Source organism: Bufo bufo, chromosome 2 (assembly GCF_905171765.1).
Source record: "Bufo bufo chromosome 2, aBufBuf1.1, whole genome shotgun sequence".
In the NCBI taxonomy this organism is placed as follows: domain Eukaryota; kingdom Metazoa; phylum Chordata; class Amphibia; order Anura; family Bufonidae; genus Bufo; species Bufo bufo.
Window position 1 is genome coordinate 43,032,657 of NC_053390.1, and position 12,474 is coordinate 43,045,130.

General features: G+C 43.9%; 1 protein-coding gene across 1 annotated transcript in view; it reads left to right on the forward strand.

The window, feature by feature from the left end:
* The window catches only part of ADAMTS12 (ADAM metallopeptidase with thrombospondin type 1 motif 12), a 527,800-nt gene that overhangs the window by 284,733 nt on the left and 230,593 nt on the right, over positions 1-12,474 (forward strand). The window contains 1 exon segment of the mRNA XM_040421001.1: positions 8,750-8,950. Coding sequence (XP_040276935.1) covers positions 8,750-8,950 — 201 coding nt within the window.

A 12,474-nucleotide genomic window follows, 5' to 3' on the forward strand; every position in this document is an offset into this window, starting at 1 on the left:
TAAAATGAATGCTTTCGCCTTTTATAAACAAGTAAATAAGGACACAACGCTGTGGGGCTGGTATGCAACTTTTTCCAGGGCTGGTTTTTATCCCCAGTCCGGCCCTGCGCATAGCTCCCTGTCCCGTCGCCTATCACCGCCACAGGCTTCAGGCCTAGTAGGCCTGAGGCCTATGCGGTAGTGAAATCCCGGCGCAGGCGTGCGTGATGACGTCATCACGCGCCTGTGCCGGGACACAGCACATTGACGTGTGCCTGCCTCATCCCGCCTTCGTCTGCGATCAAGTGCCTGGCCCTGGACGGTAAGTATTTAGCTTTTCATTTTTTTTTCCAATTTTAATTTTTTAATTTCATGTGCCTACTTTGGGGGACATGTGGGGGACGAGACACAGAGGAGGACATATTAGGGAAGGGACCTCGAGTACATGGGAGGGGGAATGTGGGGGGCTAAATTTTTATGGGAGGGACTACTATGTGGGGGCAAATTACTATATGGGGCAGTGTGGGGGCAAATTACTATGTGGGGGCAGTGTGGGGGCAAATTATTATGGGAGGGACTACTATGTGGGGGCAAATTACTATATGGGGGCAGTGTGGTGGAAACTATTGTGTGGGGTAATTACTATGTGGGGGCAGTGTGGGGGCAAATTATTATGGGAGGGACTACTATGTGGGGGAAACTATTGTGTGGGAACAGTGTGGGGGAAATTGCCATGTGAGGGGCAGTGTGGGGTAATTTCTATGTGTGGGGACAGTGTGGGGGAAATTGCTATGTGGGGACAAATTACTATGTGGGGGAAACTATTGTGTGGGGGCAGTATGGGGTAATTTCTATGTGGGGGCAGTGTAGTGGAAATTACTATATGGGGGTGTTGCTATTGGGGAGGCACTGTAGGGGAAATTCTATTATTTTTGGGGACACTATACAGGGATTATTGCCTGGAGCACAATAGAGGGTGTTATTATTACTGGGGCACTCTAGGGGACATTATAATTGCTGTGGACACTATAGGGACATTTGGGGTAATTTATCAAACTGGTGTAAAGTAGAACTGGCTTGGTTGCCCATAGCAGCCAATCAGATTCCACCTTTCATATTTGACAGCTCTTTTGGAAATCCAGTTCTACTTTACACCAGTTTGATAAATGACTCCAATTATGTCTATTAGGGTCACTATTTTTTCAGCAGTACAGTACCTTGGACATTGGGACATTGGGTGGCACAACGGGCACAGTATTGGGGGTGGCAGGATGACACTATGGGGACACCAGGATGAGGAGGAATTGAGAAATCTAACATGTCTGTGTTACAAACTGTAAAGGACTTTTGGGTCTCAGAAATTTTTTGGGTATAAAAATCTTCCTATTACACTCCCTACACTTTCGGTCCCTTGCTATGCACAGCTCTCCCTAACACTGAGCAATTTAGTGCAGGTTGCGCTACAAACATATATTGCTGCTGTCACACACAATAGTCCTTACAAGGTCTTTTGGGTCTTTTTGTAAAAAAATTTAATTCAATTACACTCCCTACATTATCTGTCCCTTCCTATGCTCAGCTCTCCCTGACTTAGAATGAGCAGAACACGCGTCATCGGGTGCTATACAGCACCCCATGACGAATTCCGGCCAGCCAATCACTGTAATGCCAGTGGCAATACAGTGAGGGCAGTACTTACCTGCAGGTGCGGGGAGGAGACTCTAGCATTGCTGCCGAGTACCGCCATGTGCCGAGCATAGCGATGCTCAAGCCGATTGGGTATTCGGCCGAGCATACTCGCTCAACACTAATAATGATGTTTGTGTCCGAATGCGAGCTTCTCTGGGAATGAGATAATTATTGCCCATAGCAGGATATGTCTCGACTCTCGAAACGCGCTGTAAATACGATTGGATTATTCTTGAAAGCGCTTTGAAGTTTTTCTTAATTTCAACCGTGAAAAACATATTTTCACGGCTATAATCAAAAAGACACCGAGCGCGTCACATTAGTAATTCTTGTGACAGCGAGAACTGACTTCTTGTCCTCCACCATTAATTTAATGAACGGTTCTAGCTGCCGCCGACAAACTATTATTTGTTGTCATATCGAATTGATTTACAAGAAAGTCTACCGTAACCTTAAGATACCGTGCATTCTGCTCTCCTCCAGCATAGCTTGTTTTTCCTATTAAAGGGACAGTAAAGATTCTTAAGGATGAGGGGGGGTTATAATAGCACTTAATATAAACACTTAGGCCAATTAATGTTTCTGCCTGGACAGTGTTTTATATTAAATGTGACTATAACCCCCCTCATCCTTGAGAATGCACGCATGTACCGCAGCAGGCCCTGCAGTATGAGTGCATTCTTATGCATGAGGGGGGTTATAGTCACATTTAATATAAACACTGTCCAGGCAGAAACATTAATTGGTCTAAGTGTTTATATTAAGTGTGACTATAACTCCCCTCATCTTTAAGAATGCACTCATACTGCAGGCCCTGCTGCGGTACATGGGTGCATTATCAAGGATGAGGGGGGTTATAGTTACACTTAATATAAACACTTAGGCCAATTAGACTTTCTGCCTGGACAGTGACTATAACCCTATCATTCTTAAGAATGCACCCAATTACTGCACAGCACTCTGCAATATAAGGGTGCATTCCTAAGGATGAGGGGGGTTGTAGTCGCATTTAATACACTGGCCCCTGAGCTGATTGGTGGAGGCGGAGTGCAGAAGAGGAGGAGAATCACCCTCTCCTCCTCTGCCCCAAGAAGACAAGAGCGGCTGTGGAGAGTACAGGTGGCTTTCTGGACTGCCAGCGCTGTCAGCGTGTTACTTTTGTTTGTTGCTGGCCGCGACTGCTGCGCTGTACATTTCTAGACACCATGATGACCTCCACTGCGGGCTGACCTAAACTGGAGGGACCTAAAAAATAAATAAATAAAATCCCTCTCTCTGCTGCCACCCCCACTTGCTGGGCTCTGCCGTTAAGCACGTGCCCTCCTGTGCCTAATGGGAAATATGGCCCTGGCTGTAATCTGTGGGAAAACCTGGAAGTACACTACTCACAAAAAGTTAGGGATATTTGGCTTTCAGGTGAAATTTATGGAAAACATAAAAAGTTCCCGCTCCAGTGATATCATATCATGAAAGTAGGGCATTTAAGTAGAAGCAGCGATGGTGATTTCCTCATCTCAAACTATTTATTGAAACAAAAGCCACCACCAGTGCTGGGTATACCAACACAAAAATGTCAGTATCTCAAAAACTTGTCATGTGGCCTTTAGCTTATATTAGAAAGACCGTCTTAGTTCTTAAATTAGAGAGACCCTGAGCATCAATTACAGCTTGACAACGACGTCTCCTGCTGTTCACAAGTCGACTTATTGTCTGCTGAGGCATGGCATCCCACTCTTCTTGAAGGGCGGCCCTCAGGTCATTGTGTGTCGTTCTGGGGTACAGAGTTACAGAGCCTCTACACGGTGACTCAGCTGATCCCATAGGTTTTCAATGGGATTCAGGTCTGGAAAAAGTGCAGGCCTCTCCATTTGAGGTATCACAGTCTCCAGCAGCTATCTCCTAATGATGCGACCTCGATGAACTGGCGCATTGTCATCCATGAAGATTAAATTAGGACGGTGTTGTTCATGCAGAGGCACAATGACTGGATTAATGATGTTCTTCAAGTAGTATGGGCTTGTCACAAAGTGTAGGGCAGTTCTGTATTGACTAGACACACCTGCCCACCTGTAACACCACCACCACCAAAGGCTTCCCTGGTGACAACAGCCACCTTGACGTCTTTAACATTGTTGGCAGCCATCATTTCTGCTCAGCATGAATCGACTTTCATCAGTGAACAGCACTGAAGCCCACTGGTACCTCGTCCAGTGTAGATGCTCCCTGGCCCATGCAAGATGATGACGCCTGTGGTCAGGTACCCTTGCAGTTTGCCTAGCTTGCAGACCACGCTGATGTAAACAGTTTCAAATGGTCTGACGTGACACTTAGGTGCCGCTCACCTCCCTTAATTGTGTCTGGAGGTGTGTGAGGTTCCGCTGGGCATTGTTCACAGTTATGCGGTCATCAGTGTGAGATGTGGCCAAAGGACGTTAACTTCTATGCCTTTCTATGAATGACTCTTCCAGTCTCTCTGATACAACCTGCTGAAGTGATGATACTCTGACACTCCCAGCTCAGTGGCCACTTCCGTCTGAGACCATCCTGCTTGAAACCTCACAATGGCGAAGTACTGTTGATTAATTGTTAGGTGTCGTCTTGGTCTCATGATGTTAAAATGGGAACAGCATGATGAGGAGGACTGTTTAAATACCAATTCGAATTGAACCAGGAAAGTTATTGGGCGATTCATGGATCAAACACCTGTTGTGAATTTTGCCGTTAAGCTCCTTGTTAGAGAACAGCAAGTTGTGCAAAAAGTACTGAAACATTGAACAGTTGGACAAGTGCATTCAGATGTTTAGAGAAGGTCACATTAAGTTCACCTGTAAAGGTTAGAGGGCATTTTTCAGGTTCATCCTGAAATTTCACCCACAAGTCAAATTTCCCTAACTTTAGTAGTAGTGTAAGTGTTCAGCTTCCTGGCAGCAACACCACAGTGTCCATTCACATCAGTGGGTTCTTTTTCATCATGCAGGACAGAAGGGGTCCTCCAGAGTGAGGGACGCTCTTTTTAATTGCGGTCTATTTTGGCCAAGAGATGAAGACCCTGAAATAAGAGAGTTCTGTATACTAGACAACGCTTTTCAAGCACAAACAAGGTCATTGAATTTCCAGTTAGATGTGCATTCTCTGCCTTAGGCTGGTGTCAAATAATATGATTTTGTTACAATATGATATTTATTACTAAATATATATATATTTTTTGGAGGAAAATAAAAATCCTAGTGTTCTCCCATCTTATTCTTTATACAATTCCGACTTCTTAGACAAATGGCAGGTCTGACGTAAAGCAGGCAACTCAATAAGCTCTGCTATTCCGCTGATACTGAACAAATGAAATTCATGGGAAAATAAAATATGAAAGCGTTTTGGTTCAATATCACATAAAACAATTCCTGGTATCACAGGCAGCAGTATGCCCTGTCACCGGAGCTGGTAATAGATACGTGCATGGAGAAGGACCGCGCTATTAAATTACAGGCAAGGCGACACTATCCCAGGATATACTATATATTAAAGAAATATTGCGCTGGTATTGAAGTCTGAGGAACAAGACGATGCATCCGACAAGCAGAAAATCCGTAGTTTAGATACCAAATACAATTTATCTACTGTAGGATATTGTACGAAAGCAATTTAAAGGGCCCTGACACCAGTCATTCATACAGATTAGCTACGTACGTGCACAGTACTGTGATTCAGAGTGTCCATATGGCTCCATAGACATATGAGCCTCCATTTATTTGAATAGCACCATCATCTGCAGTACCTGAGAACGGCCACTAGATAGTGTACAGCGCTGCGGTGTTCCAACCCCCTGACTAATAGTGTCGGACCTCCACTGATCTGTCCTTTGGTTAGGTCATCAGTATATTGCTTCTGGAACACCCCTTTAAGAACCAAGCCAAATTTGGTGGAGATGTTTGTATTTTTTATTTTTTTTCCACTGCTTCCTAAAGCAGTACATTTCTTTACTTTGATGTCGATAAAGCCTATGAGGGCTTGTATTTTGCAGAATGATTTGTACTTTTTAAAGGGGTTCTCCGGGATTTACATATGAATGAGCTATCCTTCAATACCGGATCTCAATACCGGAATTAACAACGCAAGTGTGAAAGTAGCCTTACCAATCACAGCGTCGTACATTGTATAGTGGCTGCGCTCGGTACTGCAGCACTGCGCTTAGGCCATGTGACCGATGAACTTGATGTCACATGACCTAGTTAAAGGCCTAAGCAGTCACAGGGCGCCATGGCCTCTTCATACAGGTGATTGGAAGGGGCTCTCACCTATCCTGAAAATCCTAGAGAACTCCTTTAATGGCACCATTTAAAGGGGTTTTCCAGGCCTCACAAACACACTTTAATTACTCATGTCTTGCTTGTGAAGGAAAGCTTTTTAATATACTTACTATCCCGTAGTTGTGTGGATCAGCTGCTCTTCAAAAAAATCCTGCTTCTGCCAATGTCTAACCATAACCTCTATTACCAGGTTTCTGCCCTGGGCTGTGGATGGGACCAGAACTATTCCTCATCCTGGCATATGCGCAGATGGGGTGGATTCAGGAGTTTGCGCATGCGCCAGGGAGAGGAATGGTTTTGGTCCTATCCACAGTGGGTGTCATGTCTGGTCCATAGCCCAGGCTCGAAACCTGGTAATTGACGTGAAGTAGACGGAAACTGGATTTTCAAGTGACCGGATTTCCGAGAGGCCGATCCATGCAACTTTGAGATGGTGAGTATATCAGGATCTTTCTTCCGTTGGTGAGATAGAAATGGTTAAGGTCAGTTTGTGGGGCCCGCCTTGTCCCAGAAAACCAGTTTAACATTCCATATCATGTACTAAGAAATGTTAAAAATATATTATTCCGGGATAGAATGGAAAAGAAAATTCCGCCATCAAGTTTCTGTTTTTCGCAGCGTTCAAAGTGACACATTAACTATAATCTGCGGGACAGTGCGATTACAAATTTATAAATAGTTTTTGTTATGTTTTACCACTTTTAAAAAATTAAACTTTTTGAAATTTTAATATTTGTGTTTTTTTATGTTTAAAAACTTTATTAAACTTTGTTTTTTTTGCTTTTTGTTTAGTCAATGCCGGGTCCCTCACACTGATTCTACTTACCTGGCTCCCCGCTCCCCGCGCCGCTCCTGGTCCCCGCACTGCCATTGCTGCTTCTTCACGTGTGCGGATAAAAACATCCGGTGTCGGGCGGGGCGGGGGGGAGCAGCCAATTGCGGGCGGGGACGTGGATGAGCCTCCCTAGTATCGTAGGTGACGCTAGGGAGGCTCGTCCACGTCGTCGCCTGCCATTGGCTGCCTCCCCAAGACACCGGATGTTTTCATCTGTGCACGGGGGGGAAGAAGCAGGATCGGTGCAGGGACCAGGAGCGGTGCAGGGAGCGGCGAGCCAGGTCAGTAGAATCAGTGTGAGGGGCCCAGCATATGGGGGAGCATTTGTTAGTATCGGATAACCCCTTAAAAGCTGCAATCACTTGGGAACCTGTGCCATCATCCTATTACACCCCCGTTGTCATTAAATGAGGCATCTAAAGGGTTAACTGTGCAGGATCAGAATTACCTCCAATCTTGCTATTGTAGGCGGATGTCGAAGGTATAATACAGACAGCACCCGCTACACATGGAGTAGGCTCAGGTCCTGAGCCTGCTCCATACAATCCCTGCGTACATCACACCACGGCGTTATAAGACAGTATACACTAAGCTCCCCCTAGTGGTGGCTGCAGGTAACCAGAATGTTTTATATTAAAGAGCGCCTCTCAGCAAGATTAACCCCATAAAATTAGGCATATAGCTTGATAGGGTTGATCCCGCTGACTAAAATTATACCTGTCTTATGAAAATCAGGTGTGGCGTTCCAGAAAGAAAAATTACTCTCATTCTAAATGCAAATGAGGGCTTCAGTTCACAGGAAGACAGTTGGAAAATTCCAAACTTATATTTTCACTTCTCCTGATCATTAATCTATTTCAAAAATTATGTTTGCCCTTCTCTCCTTGGCCTCTGACTAGTGTTGCAGTAGTAGAACTTGGCAGAATGCAACATCATATTCACAATACTCCTGAGAATTAAGTTTTGCAAAAGATATGTTTGTCTTACTCTCCCTGGCCCCTACCTAGTGCTGTCAGCTGTTTTGCCTGGTCAAAACTGCTGACAGACTCTCTTTAATATGGGCGACATAGGCAACCGTACAGTATATAGAATTGTAATTTGTGGTTTATTTTTGGCACACATTAGGAGTTTGTTCCACCAAGAGAAACCCCAAAGCGTGATATGAACTGAGACCGTGTGCATTTTTGATAGTTTAACAGGATATTCCTTAAGGGTAATGTGTCATTTTTTTTAATTTTACATTTTTTTAAATTTTCTATATAAAAAATTTATATAATTCTGCAATTTTTACACTGGCCAGTATGTCAAATAACAGGTCAGGATTTCCTGTTCTGTGCAGGTAACACAGAATCTACCATTCACAATAGGTGATATCATGGCTTATCTACTCCCTCCTGAACTTTGCACAGGTCACAGGACATGCCTCTCCCATAGAAGTCAACGGGGTCCTCTCCTGTCCATTGTGTCTGTGGCCCATTGTTGCTCCTCTCAAAGACAAGAAGTCTTAACATATCTTAATCCTAGTGGCCAGTGTGAAAACTGTAGGATTTTTTTTTTTTATATATATATATATATATATATAGACAGTGACATGGAATTTATTTTTAAAAATCACCCAAAATTCTTAAAAATGTGTTAAACATAAAAACATGATTTAAATAATAGGTCACTTTTTGATTACACATTTCCTCCTCTTTGAACAATCCCTACTTGTTAGAAGGGTCCCTTGATAATAAGCAGATCCCAAAGTGTCCTCCTGCAGGGACCTCCAGCGATCATCTATGGGAAATTCAGGCAAGAAGTGTTTAGTTTCCCTGCAGTGCCACCACAGGGGAAATAAGGAATTACACCGTGTCCACTCATATAAATGGGTTGTTGTATCAAACTAGTCTATACATCTATTCTTACATATTATTTGAACTTTTTTTAAAATGTTTTTTAGATGATTTCAGCTTTGTTCTTCAGCTTGAACGCCAAAGGGAGAAATGGGAGAGAACGCATCTGAAGCACAGAAGAATTTCACCGCGGTCAGTCAGCGAAGAACGATGGGTGGAAACTCTTGTGGTTGCGGACACCAAAATGATTGAGTATCATGGCAGTGAGAGCATAGAATCGTACATCTTTACTGTGATGAATATGGTATGTTCTCTTCATAGAAATATCTCTACACCAATGTTATCATAAGCACCCACAGTGTTAGGCCTCTTTCACACTGACGTGTGTGACTCGCGCCTGTGCTGCGGCCCGCAAATAGCGGGCCGCAATGCACGATCGCCGGCCGTAGGTCAGCCGAATCGGATCGCGGACCCATTCACTTTAATGGGTCCGCGATCTGCCCATTCCGCTAAAAGATAGGACATGTTCTATCTTTTTGCGGAACGGAAGTACGGGACGTAACCCCACAGAAGCACTCCATAGTGCTTCCGAGGGGTCCCGTCCCGTGCGGCCGTTCCGCGATTTCGGATTTGCGGACCCATTGAAGTGAATGGGTCCGCATCCGTGATGCGGAATGCACACAGAACTGTGGCCGTGTATTGCGGCCCGCGATTTGCGGGCCGCAATACGGCCACGGATCACACACATCAGTGTGAAAGAGGCCTTAGAATAAGAGAAAATTAGAAATGGATATGAGGGGTGGATAGATAGATTATATAGCTAGATAGATAGCTAAATAAAGAAAAAATTCCACGGCACATCCAAAGCGTAAAATCCAAGTAGGAGCTTTATTCACCAGACAGCGACGTTTCGGTCCACTTGCTGGAACCTTTCTCAAGCAGTAAAAGGTCCCAGCAAGTGGACAGAAACGTCGCTGTCTGGTGAATAAAGCTCATACTTGGATTTTACGCTTTCGATGTGCCGTGGAATTTTTTCTTTATTTGGATATTTTTGGGGATGGATCGTCCTCACAGCCACTGGAACTCTATACATACAAGCGAAATTGCGGTGCTGCCCAGTTTTTGTTTTTTGCTAGATAGATAGATTGATAGATTAATAGATACATAGATAGATAATAGATAGATAGATAAATATGAGATGTAGAGATAGATACAAGTGGATATAAAAAGTCTACATACCCCTGTTAAAATGTCAGGTTTCTGTGATGTAAAAAAATGAGACAAAGATAAATCATTTCAGAACTTTTTCCACCTTTAATGTGACCTATAAACTGTACAACTCAATTGAAAAACAAACTGAAATCTTTTAGGTGGAGGGAAGAAAACAAAAAAAACTAAAATAATGTGGTTGCATAAGTGTGCACACCCTCTTATAACTGGGAAGTAGCTGTGTTCAGAATTAAGCAATCACATTTAAAATCATGTTAAATAGGAGTCAGCATACACCTGCCATCATTTAAAGTGCCTCCGATTAACCCCAAATAAAGTTTAGCTGCTCTAGTTGGTCTTTCCTGAAATTTTCTTAGTCGCCACCCACAGCAAAAGCCATGGTCCACAGAGAGCTTCCAAAGCATCAGAGGGATCTCATTGTTAAAAGGTATCAGTCAGGAGAAGGGTACAAAAGAATTTCCAAGGCATTAAATATACCATGGAACACAGTGAAGACAGTCATCATCAAGTGGAGAAAATATGGCACAACAGTGACATTACCAAGAACTGGACGTCCCTCCAAAATTGATGAAAAAACTAGAAGAAAACTGGTCTGGGAGGCTACCATGAGGCCTACAGCAACATTAAAGGAGCTGCAGGAATATCTGGCAAGTACTGGCGGTGTGGTACATGTGACAACAATCTCCTGTATTCTTCATATGTCTGGGCTATGGGGTAGAGTGGCAAGACGACAGCCTTTTCTTACGAAGAAAAACATCAAAGCCAGGATACATTTTGCAAAAACACATCTGAAGTCTCCCAAAAGCATGTGGGAAGGGGGTTATGGTCTGATGAAACAAAGGTTGAACTTTTTGGCCATAATTCCAAAAGATGTTTGGCGCAAAAACAACACTGCACATCACGAAAAGAACACCATCCCCACAGTGAAGCATGGTGGTGGCAGCATCATGCCAAGGGGCTGTTTTTCTTCAGCTGGAACTGGGGCCTTAGTTAAGCTAGAGGGTATTATGAACAGTTCCAAATACCAGTCAATATTGGCACAAAACCTTCAGGCTTCTGCTAGAAAGCTGAACATGAAGAGGAACTTCATCTTTCAGCATGACAACGACCCAAAGCATACATCCAAATCAACAAAGGAATGGCTTCACCAGGAGAAGATTAAAGTTTTGGAATGGCCCAGCCAGAGCCCAGACCTGAATCCGATTGAAAATCTGTGGGGTGATCTGAAGAGGGCTGTGCCCAGGAGATGCCCTCGCAATCTGACAGATTTGGAGTGTTTTTGCAAAGAAGAGTGGGCAAATCTTGCCAAGTCAAGATATGCCATGCTGATAGACTCATAACCAAAAAGACTGAGTGCTGTAATAAAATCAAAAGGTGCTTCAACAAAGTATTAGTTTAAGGGTGTGTATGCAGCCAGCCAGTCGCAGGGGGAACACGTGAGGTTCACGGTGGACCGATGAGGGGCCAAATAGTATAACACACAGTTCATCAGTTTACTCACGGTTAGAAGATAGCCTCCCTGGGCTGACAGCACAGTGTTGAGGTGGACAGCACGAAATCCTCAGGGGCACGCTCTGTGGTAGGAAGCATCAGCCAAGATGGTGGTTGAGGTGCCCTTGATGTTAGCGGGGCTTAGGGTGCTTGTTGTGGCTGAGTCCCTTGATGGTTTTTGTCGTGACGCCAGTACCGTTAATGGTGGTACAACCATGGGTAGTAATAATGAGGTAGACAGTGGTAAGATGCAACTCACAACTTTTACTTTGGATGTCTCTTGGTTGCAGCAGTACACTTATGCAGTCTCCAGATGGTACAGAGTTAATTCTGCCAGTCCACTGTTTTAGGCGGTTTAGGTTTTGTGGCTTTGGAGCAGTGGGTTAGTTGAATGTCAGTGGAATCTTGGTGAGGTTGCCGGAGGCTATGGTATCCTTCACATGAAATATCCCAAAAAGGTCCTTTATGCCTGGTTTACGGCTTTTATCCTTTGGATGAATTTAAATTTGTCCTCTTCTCTTGTCCCTTTCTGGACTAGAACTTCTCTTAGAGCCGACGTGCTGGATCTGCACCTTTTCACTCTCTGTGTCAATATCCACACTGATCTCCACACTGACCTGTGGTCTCAACTGAACCTGTCACTACTCTGAACTGAACCGATCTGATCTGTCTCACTAGGCCTGACCTGGATATATATAGGACCTGAACAATATCCCCATCTAGTGGTGGGATGTATAAATTGCACCTAATAGGCGTGTTAACAGGGATTTTGCAGATACATAAATGCAAAGTTATACATTACTGTACAATGCAGTTGTTAAGATGAAAAAGTACTTTAAGCAGTGCCCACACACACGTAGTGGGACGCTGCATACCCCCATGGTAAAATGTTAGTCGACCTCGACACATTCTTGACTCGATGTTGTATACTCCTGAAAGATATAAAAAGGAGAAGCATGCATGCATAGGGAAATAATGCCATAACTCACATTCTTGTACTTCTTGTACCTATGAATAAAACGGGTTAGGCAAACATATCTCAGGCAACAACGAAATGCATCAAATGGGGTAACACACTATTTTCTCTGAATACTACTAATATACCGGCAAC